The sequence below is a fragment of the Fistularia commersonii genome, chromosome 3, assembly GCF_037954325.1.
Source record: "Fistularia commersonii isolate RoL2024-O1a breed Wild chromosome 3, RoL_Fcom_v1.0, whole genome shotgun sequence".
Classification (NCBI taxonomy): domain Eukaryota; kingdom Metazoa; phylum Chordata; class Actinopteri; order Syngnathiformes; family Fistulariidae; genus Fistularia; species Fistularia commersonii.
In genome coordinates, this window is record NC_141286.1 from 17,600,885 (window position 1) to 17,622,330 (window position 21,446).

Here is a 21,446-nt window from a genome sequence, read left to right on the forward strand (position 1 = left end):
CTTAAAGAAATTAGTACAATACTTAAACATTAACGGGGAGAAGAAAGAAAGAAACTGAAAATCTGGAAGAAATTCCCAGGGAATTCATTAAAAATTTCAAAAATGTTGGAGACACTAGTGAAAGACTGCAGATGTTTCAGATGTTGCCAGGTGACTGCTTTGACTCTTTGACCTTTTTCCTCTCAGGATCTCCTCCAGCTGCAGTATGAAGGCGTGGCGGTGATGAAGCTCTTCGATCGAGCAACGATTAACGTCAACCTGCTCATTTTCCTGCTCAACAAGAAATTTTATGGAAAATAGAAAAACAGTGGATTAAGGGGCCAGAGACACTGATTCAACCACAAAACCCACGTCGAGGGTTGCTAGAAGCCTTGACCCAATTGCTCATCATTTTCCCCAATGCACTTGTCTTTTTGTGCCGGTGGAAATGTACGTGCATTATATTTTAATACATGCATCATGATATGTGCTTTATTCCCAATGGAACAGTCTCGGTGCAGGCAGGCACACCAGTCCTTTATTTTTTTTAACTGTCTTATAACTGCAGCAAGTTCAGAGGTTGTATTTTTTGGCTTCAATTATTATGAATATCTTGTGCATGGGCTATGATTAAGTATATAAATGAATTTTATATGTAAAGAGATTGCTTCTGTTGTTAGCTGACTGCTCACCTGACTGATGAAAGCTTGGCAAACAACTCTTCAGCAGTACTGTAATACATGAGCTCCTACTCTTTCTGGACATTTTTTTAATTTCACAATTCTGTTGTCGGTTAAGATAAATGTTAAAGAAACCCATGAAATTCAGAGAAAATAGAGAAAAGAGTCCAGCCTCTGTGTCTTTTAAAATACTGTTGTTGGACCTAGAGCCCGACTGTCACGCACCAATACTGAAATTTGGGGATAAAAAAATTCTATCAATAATTACCTGATATGCCCTATGTATTAAATGAAAATTTGCTGTCAGTAAAGTTTATTAAAAAAAAAAATTTAACCCAGGAGAATGTGTTTTCCAAAATTTCTGAATTTGTTTTACCAAGCGGATATATTTCTGACTTAAGTAAGTTGCTTTTAAATGTTGTCACACCAAGCTAATGTCAGTACAAAGTACTGTAGTTTATATTAGTGTCCACAGATCCTGAAGTGATAGATATTGTGAACATTACCCGTTCAAAAGACTGTATTTTGCCTAGTTAAAGCAACTTGGAAACTGTTGTCTTCATCAAAATCTGATTAAATATTTTACTGCTGAGACCTGACCTTGATATCACAGCCTAAATCCAACCAAATAACATTTAAATAATGCATGATTTTTAGTTGTATGGCTTGTGTGAATGTAGAGATGATAAATGCATCCGATCAATTTTAACATTGGCCAAAATAGACACTGACAAACCAGTGACATGGTGACGATGTAAGAACTGATATTTCAATTGGATTCTTATTAAACCAAATGTTCACATTTAGAGCAGAATTTATGTATGTCTGAATTTAACCCTCTATAGCTATATTTTATTTTGAAAGAAAATCTAGTACCAGGCATAGGAGAAGACAAGAATACAAATTGTAATAGGCTCACATTGAGCTATTGAAATCCAAATATGCTTTTGTTGTAAATGACTCATAAGAACTTAATTTGAGGCATGCATAGTTTACAAGTACACCAGATTTATTCCCAGGATGGTTTGTATTGGACTGGACCACTGCAGCCCTGATGCCAAGAACCAACCTTCAGGACATTTCTATGTGACGTCTTATACAGCTCCACTTCAATGTAATAGAAAGATTACTTCTGTTGATGTGTAAGACACAAGAAGGGATCTAGTAGTGTCAACTGTATGTTGTTCCATATTGTTTTGAAAATGATTACAGAAGTTTGCCCTTATTTATATTTTATATGTTGTCCGTCTGCAATATGTAATTAGTGTTTGAAAAGTGTGAGATCATGTTAACTGGGATTAAGGATGGGATTGATTAGACTTAGAAAACCAGTTAATGTCATCCAGTTTGATCAGAAAAGTATCCAAACACACTTATTTTAAAGGCTTTCAACTTGTTTAAACTGGTTTTATTACACGATGATTGTTATGCAAAGCTGTCCTGACTAAAGGTGGGAACCCTGCTCTCATTCACAGTAAATTAAATGTATTTTTCCTGTTTCTGAATAAAGCTCTAGACATGCAAACAGTTTCTCAGATCTGACACTTAATTCAGTGGGCAGTCATGGAGAGCAAGCGCTTGACTCAAGAGTTATACTTAAAGAGTACCTTAAACCACTTGTACTTTGCTCGAGTATTTAATAGGTATCCTTCTCTGGACTTCTACATTTTAGACATGCTTATGAAAACAGTGCTTGTGTTTATTTATTCTGAACATAGGTATAAACTTGTACAGACAAAATCTACAAATGTCCTCACATGTCCAAAGTAAGTTAACTTCCTGTCATGCAGAAACTGGTAAGTATTCATATTTAATAAACGGCATTTAGTTAGCAATGAGTGTTGTTTTTTTTTAGAACATGATTCAGTCACGAGTAATTATTCAAACGTTGCCGCTCTAATTAACATGAAACAACAATGTACTTTGTGCCAGTATTGTGTAATAATACTTTATACTTCAAACTATTTTGTTCATGACCCAGAAATAGTATATGCTTAGAAAGTAAGACTGATTTATTATCTTTACAGAAGGTCTTCAGTTTGAAACCCATTAAAACAAGTATCGAGTACAAAAATTTCTATCCAAATTATAAAATGTAACTATTTCCATCTTCCCTTTTTAAAATTCTCTTGAAAATGGCACATGTAATACACTTGTGTTGGCTTTAAAATTTTGGTCCTGATCAGGCACTGTATTGCAGGTAAGCAATACATTGTTTGTAAACAAATCGACAGGAAAATAGATATGAATATTAGCAACAACAATAAGAACACCAACTAATTATCTTGCCTTTTGTGTAATTTCAGCATCGTAATCTTTTGCAACGCTAATAAAAATAAACTTCTGATAATTTTAATTTTGCTTTCCTGTCAATAATCTTGTGACGCTCTGATCTGTAGCACACAACCCCCCTTTTGGACACTGCACTAAAGTGGAGAGGTTGACCAAATGTACACGAGGAGTTTGTTTTGGCTTAGTGCACTTCTAGGATTTGAATGATCACAAGAACTTTCCAACAGAAATGTAGAGAAGCCATCAGAGAACAGCATTTAGGTCTCAAGAAAATGAAAACATTGCAATATTCCAGTAGAGAGTTAACAGTATATTAGCAACGTACTGTTGTCAAACATCTGCCTGATGCACCATCAATGTATATAATATTGCAATGTTGTATAGGGGGAAAAAAGCCCAATAAATGTAATGTTTCCTGAAGGTTTTTGAATTGTACACACTGTTGACTACTGTGGCAAAACATGTTGGTGCCACTGCATAGGTTAAATAAAGTGGTATTACTATTTCTGTGCAAGTCAACGCTCCAGCCTCCTCTAGGTCTTCTTCGTTTGACCTAAATGGCTCGGAAATAAAAGACGAGAAATGCAGCCACAACAGAAAATAAACAGCTGCAATAAAGTGACCAACTCCTGCCCCCTTCTCTTCTGCAACTGTTGCGTCTTGGATATGTAACGTTGTCGCTACCCAGTGGACACCAGCGGTAGCGACGGAGTCTCGACACGGTAATGTTTTTCTCGCTCTCGCAGTAGTAGTGACTATGAGGATAACAAGACAGCGGATCTGAGTTGCTGGTCAAGCGCTGTCAACCGACGGCTACGAGGCTGAATACACAAGCGGCGATTTGCCAGGAGTATTCGAGGAGAATCGAAGAAAGGAGATTCGCTTTTGGGGCTATTATCTTCATGGATCCGTCGTGTCGGAGTTTGTCCGAGATGTCTGTACTGATCGTGGATTAACGCAGAAGACGCGACACCAAAGCGCTGTGATAATCAATTAAAGTGTGAAATTTGTGGATTATGCTCCCGCGTCAAGTGTGAATAGCTGCGTGCTTGTGGAGGAGCGTTTCCAATTTCAGGGGTAGTGAAACTCGAAATTCGCCAAGTCCGGATAAGACCAGCGGACACTTGTTGAAATACAATTTAGCGAACAAACATTTGCCCAATAACAAGTTAGCTTGGAAGCTGCGCTAACGTCAGTAGCACGATTTGGCTAGCGGGACTAAGTACTTTATCGAGAACTGTGGCTTAATATCTTTCTGCAAGTTTCTTCATCACAGCCGTACTTCATGTTTCCCGAGGCAGTGCGTAGAAAACTTGATACAGTGCATTTGTAGAAATGGTCGAGATGTCTCTGACATTAGTTTAGCTGACCTAGCTAGCTGCGGCTATTTCGCTCTGCGCTCACCTCCAATGTTACATTAGCTTTGACAGCTAACGTTATGTTAATGTTACATTCAAACAAGTGCTTGTCTGGAACGTGTCAATATGAAGTTGTGACTGACGTTTAACGTATTTTCGGTTTTAACTTGTAAAAGTTAAACTTCTCAGCACTGGTCTTTTTCTAGCGACATCGTTTGCTCCACTATTCAGGCGTAGGTTGGCAACTTTTAATAGCTATAACACTATATTGGCTGATACATCCCTGCTTGCAATATAATAACAGTTATAACGTTTACTCAGTTCTTGACGGCACTGTCTGTTCACTTTAGACAATACGATATGCATTTCCATTTCTAATGGGTTCACAGCAATGCTCGCTGAGAGACTATAACAAATAGATCCCCTGCGCCGTCTTCCACTTTTTGAAGGAGCAGAAGTAGTAAAAGTACGGCCCGCACAATGTCCGGCTCCCCGGGCACAGGTGGCTCCAACCCCAGGAAGTTCAGCGAAAAGATTGCGCTGCACAACCAGAAGCAGGCAGAAGAGACGCGGGCCTTTGAACAGCTAATGACAGACCTCACAGTTTCAAGGGTAAATATTTTTTATTTTCATTTATTTATTTACCCATGTTCTATCTCATTCATAAGTTATGTGGAACGTGGTGCAAAGTTTGGGGTGCTGCTTGAGGTGTCTCATCATCCTCTCCTTTGACGCAAACTTTTTCAAAGAGCTTTGGTAGTTTCATAAAGGCAACATATATACAGTGTAAGTGTATTTTAAAATAACACATTTTTATCTCAAATGGATTTTATACCCAACATTGGAGGCATAGTAATGCACATAGACTTGTTCTGAAATTGCAGCCAGCTTTAAAGCAGGAAATGTTAAAGTGGTTCTTTAACATCTGCATCAGAGACCAGTGGTTCCCAAGGCTTTAAGCTTCTACGTTCCCAGAGGAAGCAGCAGTGCCTGTGAATACACAGATTGTAACGTAACTGATGCTGAGTTTCTATCTTGTCATATTCTTGATAGGATTAATGTGCAGGCACACACACACAAGGGAGGGTGGGATGGTCTCTGGGGTTGTCATAATTTGGGAATGTCATTCCAGACAGACACAAGATGTTATTAGGTTAAGTATTAGCTAATCAATTGGTTATGTTTGATGGTTACATAATCAGAAATATGATCTGAGGTTGTGCTGCAGCTGAGACAATTCTTTGTCAAGTTTATACAAACCCAGCTTCATATATCATCTGAAACTCAGGGAATGGCATGAAGTATTTAAGCAGCAATAACAAAAATGACTGTAATGGTAATTTAATTTTGGTTTTATGATGCAATATAAGCTAACCAATAATGGATGGTGCCTTTTGATTTGAAATCTGTTTCATCCTACAATCCATGCTCCAGACATAGAGACAAGCCACAAAATGACTTTGTAAAAGACAAAACAAAGATAATTAACTTGCATGTTGTCATGCCTTGTTAGAGGTTGGGAAAATGGGGGACCACTTTACATTGTATAATATATATCATGGTACATGTTAAGGTGTGGTCAACCTTTCACTCAAAAAATGTGGATATTTTATTGGTATTCTAGTCATTTGGTAAAATAATTTTTCTATTTTTTTTTAGTATTGTGTATTCATATTATGAATTACTGTATAGAAAATGTCAGCATCTGTTCGTTTATTACTATACTGCTTGCATTGCATAAGGTCATATATCTGGTGGGTCCTCTTCCAAACAGTTGCTTCTGAATTAATATTTCATACAGTAACAACAACAACTGCAGTTTTATCAGAGGCCCACATCAAGTAATTATGAATTAAAGAGGCTGATCAGTATGATTTACACAGGTAAATTGTACAGCTAAAAAACACACTTGAATTGTTTGAATTTTTTGAATATGTTATTTGGTGGATTTGACAGGCAGTATCTTCAATGACAAGAAATTCTCAAATAGTAAAATCATTCTGCATTAAAGTTGCTTGATTTATCTTTGAGTGCATTTACACTTTCTTGGGGAGGATGTTGGTTCTTTTGAAGTTGTTACTTGCCATTGGTTTACAATGTGCTCTTTCTATGAGTGGGAGAGGCCAGAATTACCAGTCCAAAAGGATGTGGTTTTGAGGCAATGCTGAATAAAGTTGGCCATAAGGTATGAACTGTCAGTGACCCTTTGAAGACAGATGCCCAGTGAGAGACGTTTGGCCTATTGCAGGACACAAAGTCCACAAACAGCTGGAATTAGAAGGAGCTGCCTCAACATTTATACCAATGACCAAATGACTGAATATAAACCCCCAGAAGGACTCTGAAGAAATATTGTACCTGAGTGCAAACAAACCCTCATATTTCAAGCACTTGGCTCCTCGGGGTTGGCATCATATGTAAATGTGCGCTAAATGTGTTTCTAAATTTAATTTGAGTTTGCTATGTTTCTAGCTAAACCAAGTATAATTTTGGTGTGTGTGTGTGTGTGTGTGTGTGTGTGTGTGTGTGTGTGTGTGTGTGTGTGTGTGTGTGTGTGTGTGTGTGTGTGTGTGTGTGTGTGTGTGTGTGTGTGTGTGTTTACTTTATGTGACAGATAAAGAGCGATGGTAGATTTTGTATGTGCCATATTTATAGCTGCTTATAGGGTTTTCCAGCAGCTGTACTAAAACAAGCAACATACTTGCACCATGGCTGAAGCAGAAGACCTCCTTTTCTTCATAAATACTGCTAACTGTTATCAAGAGAAATCGCATCAAAGTTGCAGAGGTTAAAGTTCTGTGTTAAAGTTAAAGAGCAGAAGTTCTTGTGCAAAAGTTAATTCTCTGTAAAGCTGGGGTCTAGTTGGTTGGCATGACAGGATGTAGGTGGAACCATTTATTGCACAGTTATAAAGTGCCAAAGGAACAACAAGTTTCCAAGTGTAACATCGACATGAAATGAGTATAAATATTCACTTCTTTTTATTAAGGTGCCTGTAATAAATAACAAATTTAGGGGCAGGTAAAACGGAATTTGTCCCAAAATTATTCCCTTTCATTACTTTCAATTATACTGATATTTGCAGAACATAAATGTGACTGACATTTGTTCTCCAATTTAGAATTAAATTATACAGTGGCCCCTAAAGATATGAATCACTTTATGTACAATTTTTTTAAGATACAAAGCATGATTCCAGCAAATTTTATCCTTGAAATATGAAAAATAATTCATGATATGAATACGTAAGCAATAAAATCAAAATTCTAAATTTGGGTGGAAATTTAGAGCTCTCACAACTTGAATATGCTTCAGGATGCCACTGCATCCTCTGGATTGGTGCTGCTTACTGCTCTCACTTTGTAGAACACCTTGCAGCTTCTAGCAGCAACCAGTCTCTTCCAGTCTTGGCCTTATCACTGCTAATTTTTTGTATTTTTTCAACAATCATTATGGGTCCTAAGAAAGCAAGTTGTGAGCCTAGAAAGAAGATACTTTCTATGGAAATTAATCAAGAAATAATAGCGAGGCAAGAATGTGGTGTACTTAATGACTGATATCGCACGTGAATATAATCGCATCGCATCAACAATATGTACCATCCTGATGCAAAAGGAATCTATATAGGCTATGAAGCCTTACAAGGGCATTACTATTATGTTGCAAAAATGGACATCTATACATGACAACATGGGAAAAACTGCTTCTGATGTGGCGGCATGGCTTTGGGGGTTAGAGCAGTTGTCCTTGGGACCGGACATTCCTGGTTTGATTCCCGGTTCCTCCTGGCCTGTCAAAGTGTTGTTGAGCAAGACACTGAACACCCAACTGCTCCCCTGGCACTGTTCCTTATCTGCCTTCTGCTCATTGGGCATCCATGATGGAACAAATGCAGTGGTCCAACTTTGCTGATGTTGTGCTCTATGTATAACTGAATTTGACAATAAAGATATTTCTTCTCATGAAGAAGAGATCGCTAGCGATACCATAGCGCAGACAATCATAAGTTGGGAAGCCTGCTCTATGTATCATGATTTAAAATGTGAGTTTTGGGGGGGTTTGAACGAATCGATTTATTTTCTGTTATTTTAAATGGGGAAAATTCATTTAAGATACGAAACAGTCAACATACAAACCTACTTATGGAACCAATTAAACTTGTATCTTAAGGGACCACTATACCTTTAATAAAATAAGCTGCTTAATTTGTATGGTCAATGTATGAGGAAATCAAATATAAACTTTTAGACTGAGTTTCAAAGCAGTAAAGAAACTAAAAATGATAAGGCAGAAGTGATGGCAAATATATGTCTTAAAATGTTATTAAATATGAGGCTTACATATTCAAACGTATGTAACTGTGTTTGTGACCGACAGGTGCAGTTTCAGAAGATCCAGCAGCTTCGATTGTCACAGTCACGTGCACAGTACTATGGAGGTTCTCTGCCCGATGTCAATCAGATTGGCAACACCAACAATGAATTTCAGGTGGGATCATCAGTCATAACACATACATCTATACTTAATTATTTTCACCCTAAAATTAATATAAAAATGTCTAGTCCTTCTTTAATGGTTTATAGTTGTCATGTTTATAGCTGGAAACTTAATCTATGTCTAATCTGTGAGCTGATATTTTGACCCTCTGCATTGGCAATTCAGTATTGCCAGTGCAGCAGTGTAACCCAATTGAATGAAGAGGCAGAATTTTCTCAAACTACCGTACTTATGACTACCCAAGTATTTCCTGATAACTGTGATGTCATTATTGTGATTCATGTTGTGCTTTGTATTCAAACCAACACTCTTCCTGATAGCCAGAGGTATTTGTCTGTAAAACTCAACATGAATATTTTCTTTAAAAGGCTGCTTACCTTGGGACCACCAGCCACACCAAGTTCAAGGTCGAGTCTTATGCGCTGTTTTATCATGGCCATTCGTATCAGACCAGAGAGATCCTCACTCCTAGTCTAACTGAAAATACAGAAAGCAGCTATTCTGAATCCTCAGAACTGCAAACCAGCTTCTCCTGAGATGTTATCTAATTCAGCAGAGTTCCAGCAGATTGGTGAATAAGATGGAATAAAAAATGAGCACAGCAGTTCTCCACACTCTTTTAAGACAAGCAGCTCTGTGATCTGACAGTGATTCTTTTTTCTTGTTCGAACTTTATCTGTGTCAGCTCTCTAAGGACGGGGATACCCTTGTATATACAGGGTATCCAGGTGAAAGTACCCTTGTTACTTAAAAGAATCCCCCTTTGAGGCAGAGTAGTAATTGCAGTTCTGTAACTGGTAATCAATCCCCAATGCAGAGGGAGAAAGTCCCTTCACTTTTCTTCCATTCGCTACCTGCCCTTAGACTGGTAGCTGAAGCTCTATGGATGAAACAACCTGTAGATTTTACAAAATCATAAAACATCTGTTTTGCTTAATATAATAAATACACTACAAAACAATTAAAAAAGCTTTACGTTTACATACTACATTTAATTTAATCTAATGTAATCTATGATATGATTTTTTGATCAATCTAAACTAAGGTTTGGCTATATTGGAAAACAAAATCCAACACATGGTTCTCCAGACTGCTTATGTATATGCGACAGAAGGAATGGCTTATAGATTAATCTTGGTTACCAGAGTTCTATTAGTAACAGATTTTTGGCTTAGCTGAAGTGATGCAGAGGTGATAATGTAACCATCAGTTGTTTGTTTCAGGTGAGATTGGCTACATATTTGAAAGTGGTAACATTTTTGAAAGTGGTTCAGCATGACAGTCATGTGTTTACTTGTTCATTTGTTTGTGTTTTTAGTCATGACCAACTAAAAACACAACTCCACACGAAAACATATAAAGAAATCTGCAGTAGCATGTCATAGTTAATCACTGTACTATTGACACTACTCAATATGCACCAGCCTTAATTCAGACACCTTATATTCATAGATTTGATTACAAATGCTCTAAAGAAATGCTCAACAAAACTTTTTGTTGAAAACAAAAAAACACTGAAATGATTGAAAGTATTAACTTGTTGTCTGACTGTTATGAAGTGTATGCAGTGAAGTGAATATGTCTTGCTTTAATGAACAATTTTATTTAGTATTTTGAACGAGGACTCAGTATTGAATGAACTGCAGAATGAAAAGGAAGGTTCCAGTTAATTCTGCGGTACAACTGTTCTTGGAGTAGAATCACATACAGTATGACTAAATGAACAGGATGTCTGCTGTCTCTCCTGCCAACCGTTTGATGAAAATGGCATGTGTCTTATACAAATAGCCTTTTCCTTTGTCTTTCTCAGGGGGGCTTTCCTTCAGGATTAGACTCAGTCCGAGGGACCCGCCACCATGGGTTGGTAGAAAGGGTCCACAGGGATCGCAACCGCATCAACTCTCCTCATCGCAGACCCATTGACAAGCACGGACGACAGATATCCTTTCATATCAAAGTCATCAATAGTAGGACATTTTTATATGAAGGAGATATGCTTTCATCACGAGGCATAAAATGCGATGTACAAATGGGTGTTACATTTATTAGGTGGTTTTATTGTTTTACTTATCCTTTTCTCCCCAAATTGGGGGTTTTTGTGGTATGTTGTCATCATGATACCATTTATCAGCTCAGGCAGCTATATAAGGGCCTCAAGATTACTTTTGGTTAGTGCACAAACTGAAAGAGAATGTTGCATTTTTCAAATTTTTAATGAATACTGGCAGCAGCTAATTGTCTCCATATTTTATGGAGGGGAAGCAGCAAAAAATAGTCATTGTTATTATGGTTTAGGATAACACCAAGAGTGAGGAACAGAACCTTTTGTTGCTGGTCTCAATTTTGCTTTCAAGATCACTCTGTCATCAGCAGTCATTGGAGATAAACTATAGGTCAGCTGTGTTTTTGCTGATATTTCTTGTTTATCTCTATGAAATAACATGACATGAGTTGTCTGGTTGCACATTGGAAAGATATGGACATCAATAGTTAAGATGCACATGGTTCTTGAAGCGCCTCATAAGATGTTTGAAACCCAGTTAAAAGGGTCAAAATGAGTAGCACATAGAAATTTGTTTATCACTTAACATTGAAAGTGAGAATTATTTGTGATGACGCTTTCATTAGAGAGCATTGGCCTGTTGTCAGATCTATATCATCTTGTACAGCTAGCCTAATGATTCCAACAAGGTGTCAATGGTGCATTGTACTCAGGCTGCGGGTTCTAAATTTTGTTCTTTGAATCCTGAGCAACCCCTCACTCTGTTGAGTAGTATACCAGTCTGAGCAATTTTGTGATTTTTGGCTGTGAGGCATCCACGAACACTGCCATGTGGTTGTTCAATAGGTTTGTGCTGATCATACTGAACTAGTGAATAGCTTAATAAAATTGACATGAGTTTGTTGCCTTTTGAGTACAAGTGAGGCTTTGTTTTGTGTGATAAACTTTGTCTATCAGGGTAATCGTTAGCAGAGTCATAAGCAGTGTCCACGAATACCTTTGACTAACACAGAGCATGTAATCAATAAAAATGCTCAGTAGTTAGTTTTCATTCCTTAGAAGTACCCATGTTTGAGTGTGGTATAATGTATTGCATCTTTGTGTAATTATTTCAGGCGGTATACAACTAAACTAGTTTCTATCTTGAATACATCCTGTAATTGAAGTGCACAATTATAATTTCATAAAGCCTGAGAGATATACACATTATTCCATAAAAAAAATTAAAAATTAAAACTAAAGTAACCAACTCAATAATAAATTTGTGGTTAAACATGCTAGTGTATGACAGCATGCCTGCATAAACATGCATGTACGTTGTCCTTGGGTGTCAAAAAGGCGCCTTCAAATAAAATGCATGATCATTATCATTAGAGATTTGTACATTAGAAAAAGTAATTGAAAACAGCAAATAAATTGTAGTTCTCAACTGACTGGATGTTAGAAGATGATATAAGCTGGATTTTCTGATATACAATTCACACCCAATTTGATACATGTTTATGATATAGCACCCAGTGCACTGAGAAAAATAGAGTTGTCTTAATTAGTGCCATAAGACTGAATTGATTCCATAACCTGTCAGCTGCTGCAATGTTGTAACCAAATTTCTGTGCCACATAATATTCTGAGCTACAAAACTCAATCACTTCATTGTCTTTGTGTATGGTTGATGTTCTCCTAGTAGACTGTCACATTTTGTTGGATGGCTCATTTCCAGTTGAAATAATTCCCTCCACCTAGTGGACTGGTATGTGGAACTGAATCATTGTTTGCCACACTGCAGGACAATGCTTCTTGTGAATTATTTTGTTTAGAATTTTTTTGCTTGTGACACCAGCTCTGTTTGTACTGCTTGAAGCCACAATGAGATGAGATCAGAGACAGCTAAGCACTGGAGAATTTTTTCACAGGAAAAATTAAATATAGCATTTGGGATTTTCCTGCTGTTCACAGCCAGAATTTTGTTACATACACACTACTTCTGGAGAATTTTGGGTTTGACTAACCTATTTGAATGTCTTTATAAAAGAAAAAAACTTATGTTGCTGCATTATTGCATCATATTACCTCTGACACAACTAAGACATCGTCCAAAATGTTCTCTATACATATATTTTTCATCTGGTGTCCCTGAACAGATGTAAAAGGGCCACCCTAGAAAAAGAATATGAACAAAGCTACTAGTAACATTAGATTGGTAAAAGGGGAGAGCACGATACAGCAATCATTTAAAACATAAAACATGTCATTTTTAGCTATCAAATAGGTGTCTGAGTAGATATCAAAACAACACATTTGTTTAAACCAGATGTAAAAACACTCCTAGATTATTAGAACATAAAGTAAATTATTATGAATTATTAAATTATTACAACATCAAAGTTTGTTAAATAAAAAATAAATCTATAATGAGCAAAAATATATGTTGTTGATTATAACAGACGTGATCAGATATCAGAAAACTATGTACTGCCGGCACCTTCTGACTGCTACATACTGCTGACTGGGTTCTGGTAACCATTGGGTATTTTCAAACATGTTTAGCAACATTATAATGATGGGTCTGCCATTTCTTATCTCTGTGGAATTGCAGAGTATACATTTTTAAAACTCATTTGTTATTAAACTGCTAAACCATTTTTTCCCCATAGTACTCCACTGCCAGACAGAAAAATACATGCATGCACACACACACTCAAGACACTAAAGTCATTATTAATATTTTTTCTGTTTAAAGGGTAAAAACCAAAAAGTGATCATCCTTACCATGGTTTTTGGACTTTAAATGTGGCCAGAGATGGCTCTTGACTAAGGAGGCAGCCTTTCTCTCATCTTTAAGACTGAAGAAGAATCACTGTTGAATTTTTTTCATCACACAATTGCCTACTGATGACAAAGTGTGAAACATGCATTTCAGAAAATGTACAACAGATAGACCTGAGCCCTTAAAGATTATCCTTGTTTACTAAAGAGTATCCTAGTTAAAAAATACATTTTTCAGAGCTTGCACCTGCTGGCGGCAAGTGTGCAATTTGCAAATGACCATCTTACCAGTTTATATTTTTAAAGGGTGGTGCTACCTGGGGGGAAAAATGTGAAGGGAAATATATTTTGGAACCTGTTTCTTTGAAGGCAATATGTGTTTAGAAAAGCCTATAATAGATACAGAGCAAGGAATTATTTCATGAGTAACACTATTCTATTTTCCTTGAATACTTGTAACAGGCTACAGGCTTGCAGTCACTTAACCTTTGAATGTAATGTTTACAATTTGAAATTTTATTATTTTTAAAAAGTGCTGCTCTGTGTCTAATGTAATGCAAAATCTACTAATTGTTAAATTATTTTTAAGACTATTTTCTTGATAATTATCCTTAATAATTTCAAGGTTTTTTTTTTATGGTGATGATTTTTATTCAGTTTTCCCATGATTTTGGAAGTAAGAATTTACTTAGTGATTATCAGATTAGTATTTTTTAAAGCAATTTACATAATTTTAATACCACCAATACTCTACGCTTGGAGATTGTGTGTTACCAAAGCACAGGAGGGTTTCTTGCCCTCAACACAAAGTAATATTTGGAAAGATAAATAACGCCCTACTGAAGTACAGTAGTCTTGCCCTTCTAGAGACAAAGCCAGGAACTCTGTGCCACCACTGAGTAGTAAATTAAATAATGTTGTCATTGTTTCTCTTAAGAATTTTAAAAAAGGTAGCTCTCTTTGTTCACACTAGTCAGGGCACTGATAGGGTTGTTGCTACAGCATCAGTGTTGTCGTATATCCCTCATGTTTAACTCTCCAAATCTGAGTGTTCAGCCCAATTTCACAGTTGATTGAATTCCAACTATTTTTGCAATCAGGGCAAAGTTTCACCATGTGGGTTGTTGTTTTACATTCAGTTTAAGACCTCTGACATCACTTTCTTAATTGACTTGTACAATGTACAAGCTAGCTCACAAATCCAATATTGAGATATCTGTCAGATATTGACACAAATAGTTGAATTGGGTCTGTTATAAAAATAGACTGTATCAGGGGGGAATCATCAGGATAGCTATAACAGGAGGTGGAAGCAATACTAACTGCTAGCCGTGAACCTTAACAAACTGGCTGTTCCATCTGTTATGCAAGCTGATCTCCAGCATTAGTTAGTCTAATTAGTCTCGGTCTTTAAATGGTTTCTTAGTAAAGTGAGAGGGATGAGGCCATTGCTGATTTTGATCTATGATGACTTCCTAGACAGCAACAAATGGAAATAGAGGCCATTTCAAAAGTGCCCCACATTTGTGATTTTTATATTTTATTTACCAAGAGCCGTGTTGATAAGTCAGCAATGACTAAATACCATAGTGTCATCACTGAGCAACTGATAGCTTAGGCCAGTCCATAATTGTTGCAGTAGTTTCTCCTGGCAGTAGCCAGATAAATGCGCTGTACAAAATTCTATTAGTTGGGAAATTCTTGTTGATATATAGATAATGTATATACCCAGTCACTGTAATTAACTTCTGCTTTCCCCAGTTCATTTGGACTGAAGCAATGAAGATCTGATTTCAGTTGTAAGGAAATGTAAAAGTCTTTGCTATTGTTTTTGATGTGCCTAATTCCTTGATGGTGTAATTACGAGTAATTATATTATTGAATTATTTATAAATGTTATGTTTTATTTCGAATATTATATACTAAGGAACTTCTGTGTTTCCCCACCTAAGTGGCTTTCTGTTTTCCAAGCCTTTAGATGCTGTTCCATTCCAGATGAATGCCTTCTTTTTTTTATAATATACCAAATTGTGGATTTTTTATCCATAAAATTGTTGGTTTTATCTTACTGTAATAATCAAACTCGATGATTTGACTTTTCTTGAGTATCTCTTTTATTAATTCTAAAATGTGTAACTGTATTGATCTTTTTGAAACCCAACACAATTATTTGTATGTTTATTGGCTTAAAAAAATCATTTTTCATTTGGGCTCTAGTTAATTTATGTTCTTTCTATGTATTGAGTATTTCCTAAGGCATCGCATACAGTTACCCAATGTATCATAGATACATTTGTAAGATGAATGTTGCTGTACACTGACATTAAGGACTTTGTTCTTCTTTTTTGGCATGTCATAAATTTTGGCAGGCATTGCATGTAGTTTTCATCTATTGACAGTAAAATTGTATGTTACAGTTGTTTAGAAAGTACACCACAGTAGTCGTACAGTACAGATCACTTTTGAGGACAATGATGAAGTTTTGAAATAGCACTCTGAATGTGAAGGAGTGTCTACCCATTCTGACAGGCCAGTTCAAATATAAACAGTATATTGACACATTGTATATACACATTGACCAAGACTTAAAAAAACAGTATCTGCAAAGCTTTTTTATTTTATACTGTTACAGTCTATCATATTTGAGATGTGATGCATGCCTCACATTTGAATTGTGTGGTATCTTATATTATGTATACTGTTCAAATAATTTGTTTACATTTTGTAAACACAACAGATCTAAATGGATCTGGGTGACTGTGCCTCAGGACAGCATTGTCTCATAAGGAGCATACCCGTTGTCAGGCATGCATACAAGCATGTGGAGGTCACACAAGCTACTGAGTATCATTTTGAGCTGCTACAATGACATTTTTGATAAAATTGACCAGTCTGCTGCATTTTTCTCTTTCATTGTTTGGTTGTCTTTGATTTTACCCCTCTGAAGGGTGATCATTTTCATTTCTATCAAATTATGTGGCATTCTTTTGTCAGTAATACACTTATATAATATATATACATATATAAATATATATACGTTTGTGTGTGTGTATACACACAAGTATATATATATATATGTACACACACACACACGTGTATGTATATATGCATATACATATATATTTATATATACACACATATATTTACATATGTATTCATATATATATGTGTATGTATGTGTTTATGTATGTATACGTTCGTATAGATATATATATAGTCTCTTCTTCTCCTTTCGGTTTTTCCCTTCAGGGATCGCCACAGCAAATCAACCTTCTCCATGTAACCCCATTCTCTGTATCCTCCTCTCTCACACCAACTAACTTCATAGCCCCTCTCACTACGTCCATAAATTCATCGAGATCTCCTGCCTGGCAGCTCCAATTCAAGCATCCGTTTACCATTAGGTTCCCTATCCCTCCTCTGTACATGACCGAACCTTCTCAGTCTGGCTTCTCTGTCCTTCTCTCCAAAACATGTAACATGTGCTGTTCCTCTGATTCCTCTGATTGACTCATTCCTGATCCTATCCATCCTGGTCACTCTCAAAGAGAGCCTTAGCATCTGCATCTCTGCGACCTTTATACATATATATATATATATATATATGAGCAGTGTATATTTGCTGTTTCAGTGTTTGTGCCAAATATGTCCTTAATCAAACCTTACATAGAGAGCTCTCCATATGGAACAGTGTACCTTTCCCCACCTCCGGACAACAACTGGAGAAGGTGAGTTACTGATCTCATGAAATATTTATTCCTTTGTTTTTGTGGTTTTACTAGATCATTTTTATAACTGGCATAATATCCTTTTGCTTTGACGTCTTTTATGTCGATTTTATGTCTTTGTATCTTTTGGTTTTTTGTTCTTTGCTTTTTTCGATACAGCCATTTAGCGCAGGGTTTCATCAGAGCTTTGCCGTGTGTAACCAGTGGCTACTCAGAGCTGAGCCAAAGGATGTGATAGGCAAAGATGTCAGCCTTCATTGTTTCTGCAAAACTGCATAATGTGTCAGGATGCTGTTTTAGGCCTGGGGAGGCTATGTCTGCATAAAGGTGTTTGACAGATGGACTTTCTCTTTAAAGGTCATGCCCAATGGCACTTGTCATACTGTTTAGGGATTTTGTATTTTCGGCGTAACATTGCCACGTTGTACCTCTGGCTTAGCAGAAAATCTTTCACAGTACCTGCTCAATAACAATGCTGCTCTTGCTGTTCCTGATATACCCTCCGAGCTCTGTGTTTCTTGCTGTGGTTGTGTCCACATAAAGCAGTCTGTGTAGTAGTAGACAGCTTTTCTTCAGTGTTTACAAGGGAGTGAATTAAGGCCCTCTGATAAAAATGCTTAGCCAAGCTCCTCCCCACTCACTCTCTTTGGACTCCTGCACTGTCTCCACACTGGTGTTTTGAATGCTGCTTGGCTGGCTGCCCATTACCCTCCTTCGTCTTCACCAAAATTCTTTACGCTCTATGTTGAGAGCAATGTAACAGCTTGTACTGTAGACATGAATAAGACACACACCCTCTCGTCATTATTGACAGAACAAAACAGGTTGATTGACAAACATTCTTGCAGATGTACCAGACTTCAGTGTTCTCAGAGTGGGTGTGTTTCAAACTTGCAGGTCTGATTTAACTGCAAGTATCTTCTAAATTCTGTTTCTCATTTATGGATTGAATAGCTATTATTCCAAAATTAACTTGAATATATTTTAAACATGTGAAAAGATTCTTTTATGATTACACATACACTTTTGATTTGTACGGTTTTGTTGCATGCTGTAGCTAAGCAATATTTAAAAGATGACTATACAAAGAACAATTTTTCAATATAATTTGTACCTACTTCTTCTTCTTTCGGCTTTTCCCATCAAGGGTCACCACAGCGATCAACCTTCTCCAACTTGCCCTATTCTCTGTATCCTCCTCTATCACACCAATTTTCAATATTATTTGTAGATATCATGATAAATGGTCTATTCCAACAAATCACATGTAAGATATCAAACCCTCAGGAAAATCTGCATTTAACATGAACCATTCAAATTCACTTTACAATCATTTATTGGAATTCTGACATTGCATGAGTTATTTTGCCCTTCCTGTGGATAATTTTATTGTTTTCTAATGATCTTGTGAAACTTTATTACATTTTTGTTAAATTTTAGGTCTCCTTATATTGTTTGTAGAAATATTTATGCCAAATTGATACAATTCTCAATCATATTTCTTCAACCATTCAGATAATTAATCACTGATTGATGAACTAAGGTTTTTTCATTTCATGTTTAACAGGGTATTGTGTAGTGTTTATTATTCACCTCAAACAGCAAAGTGAATTGCATAAGAATTTTTTATTTTTTTTTTTAAAGAAAAAAAAAAAATTGGCCATCATTATAGGTCACACAGTGTACACCATTTTTTCTAGCCCTCCTGTAAAGTTGCATGTTTGTGTATTATTAGTATGATATGATTGGCCTTATATGTGTATGGTAAAGTCATGGGGTATAACACTGTAACATAAAATTATGATCTGACATCAGAGTTTACAAAAATTAGGTTCTAAAGCTTAAATGTAGAGGATCAGTTACACAGTGATTGATGAATACATGCAGAGCTGTGGTAGCAACAATGTGTTGAATTTCTTTTAAGAACAGGTTTCAGGGATAGGTAATGGGACATTTCTGCCCAAGCAAGTCACATAAACTGCCTGGGAGATGACAGAAGAAGATAACATACTGCACTCTCTCTGCTCTTCAATAGTAATGGGAACAGTCCTCCTGGATATGGAAAAAAGTAAAATGTACAATTTCAACTCATATCTGTCCATTTGTTTATCACGTAATTTCCACTATAGCTGTCTATGTTTGTGCAATGAACACTGTCAAGTCTCGGCAGGCCAAACGACTTGTCCAACCTGAAACAGATTGTTGTCACACTGTGCATCAAGGGTATACTTCCCCCTTCGCAGTTTATTTGGCCAGGTTAATATTTTCAGGCTGCGATAAAGTAGCAGTGCCACTAACAGCTTAATGATATCTAATCCTACTTCAATTTAGTCACTGCTGTAGACTATTTTGTGATGATGGAAATGTAAAGAAATGCAAAATGCCAGTTATTTTGCAAATGAACTGTCAACAGTGGGATGAAACCTCCTGGTATGTGCAAGATGCTTTGAAAGTTTTTACCACTTTGTGTCTATCACACAGCAGAGTGTGAGTATAAACAACTGTGCTTATTTGAACTGCAGTTGCACAACTCTCAGTAGAATGAAGATCACATTTTATCTCAGAATATTTTGTTTTGGTGTAAGTGTCAATGTTATCTGAATGGCACACTTAAAAACCTTGCTGAAAAATATTCATTGTAATGGACAGCTCAGCTATAGGTTGATTTAAGCACTGAGGCCTTATACAGATTTTATTGGAAGCTCCATTTTGTTGGATCTCTTGTCTTGGTGTTACAAAAACCATAATATCATTTGAATTCCCAATTTAAGTGTGGCCCGTTTTCATCTGTGCAAACAAGATTACCACAATAAAATGTCAAGTAAAATATTTGACACTATTCTAAAAAGAATATTAAAGGCTTTGTTTGAGCCAAGAAAGATATTTGCTATTTTGATTGATCAGTAAACATAGTGATTTCATCTTGTGTTTTTATGGCAGTGTACCTTTCATTGTTTTGACAAATCCCTGATACGTTACATTTCACAGAATTCCTGTTAGTGATTAAACATATTTTGCGGTTACACACCTATTGCTTTCTACAGAGTTTTCACCTGCACATCCTTGTTTTGATACCTATGTTGGCGGCCAGAGGGATTGAAGACCCTTGTTATATGCCTGTACTCCAAGGCCCCCCCGACTTAAAGCACACAGGGAGAAATCTTATTGAAAAAAAACATGCTGTCACACTTCCATCGGGGAGCGCTTACCAACAATATGCTATACCTCTTGTAAACCTGCTTCTCCAAAGGACACATCATAAGCTTTATTTGATATGTATGGAAATGGTTTAAGAACTTTTATGTAGTGAAAGGAAGATATTCTGCCTCTATCTCAAGGGGGAATTGGGCAGTAACTGTTTACAACACCAGCCACATCTGCACTACATTACAGCCTGTCAACTCTGGAAAGGAGCCACAAAGCTCTTTAACTATTTCAGGGCTTTAGCTACAAACACAACATGTTCGGATGTCTGTATCAGACATCCAGGCACAGACAGAGTTGATGGAAAACAAAAGGGCATCCATTTCAAATTTACTAAGATGATGAAAAGTAAAAGGGATTCAGACATTTTGAAATATACCCATACTATCATTTAAGATGAGGCAAAATAGTCACAAAGGTGATATGATACTAGTGCTAATTACAGTGTGGGCAGAACATTTAACAGGATACATTCTGTGCTTTAATCTTCAGATGTTGCCTTGTTCCCAAGAATAAATCCCACTTTTTGGGTTAAGATTTTAGTGAGCTCAGAACCCAACAGCACTGTACCTGTCTCAATGTTGACTATCAACTATGAAGATAAGAGCAATATTTGAAACCTGTGGATGACCATTGAATATCTTCCCCTTTTCTTTTGTCAATATCTGTCAGTGTCCTCTCTTAACATGTGATTTGCACATTGAAGTTAAGATGACATTTACAACTGAATCGTTTTACAGTTTAAAGCAAAGGTCTCTGTTTTTTTGGTAAAATTGACTGCTCCTTCAAATGTAACACAGTCAGACTACAAAATGACAAGGCGGCACATAAGAGTTTGAGTGAGTGAATCTATATTTATGTCATAATGGCTAAGCATTAATTGCAGATTTAAAAGTTGATATTATCTTATTTAATGTAAATACGATTAGACTGGCCAACC

General features: G+C 36.5%; 2 protein-coding genes across 5 annotated transcripts in view; both read left to right on the forward strand.

The window, feature by feature from the left end:
- The window catches only part of iqgap1 (IQ motif containing GTPase activating protein 1), a 54,607-nt gene extending 53,619 nt beyond the window's left edge, over window positions 1-988 (forward strand). The window contains exon 37 of the mRNA XM_086143926.1: window positions 187-988. Within this exon, the coding sequence (XP_086000052.1) occupies window positions 187-300 (114 nt within the window). The 3' untranslated portion in view covers window positions 301-988. The remainder of the gene's footprint in view (window positions 1-186) is intronic.
- Window positions 989-3,644: 2,656 nt separating this feature from the next.
- The window catches only part of crtc3 (CREB regulated transcription coactivator 3), a 39,237-nt gene continuing 21,435 nt past the window's right edge, over window positions 3,645-21,446 (forward strand). For all 4 annotated transcript variants that reach the window (XM_086143927.1, XM_086143928.1, XM_086143929.1 and 1 more), the window contains exons 1-4: window positions 3,645-4,921; window positions 8,687-8,797; window positions 10,617-10,745; window positions 17,241-17,302. In XM_086143927.1, the coding sequence (XP_086000053.1) occupies window positions 4,790-4,921; window positions 8,687-8,797; window positions 10,617-10,745; window positions 17,241-17,302 (434 nt within the window). In that variant the 5' untranslated portion in view covers window positions 3,645-4,789. The remainder of the gene's footprint in view (window positions 4,922-8,686; window positions 8,798-10,616; window positions 10,746-17,240; window positions 17,303-21,446) is intronic.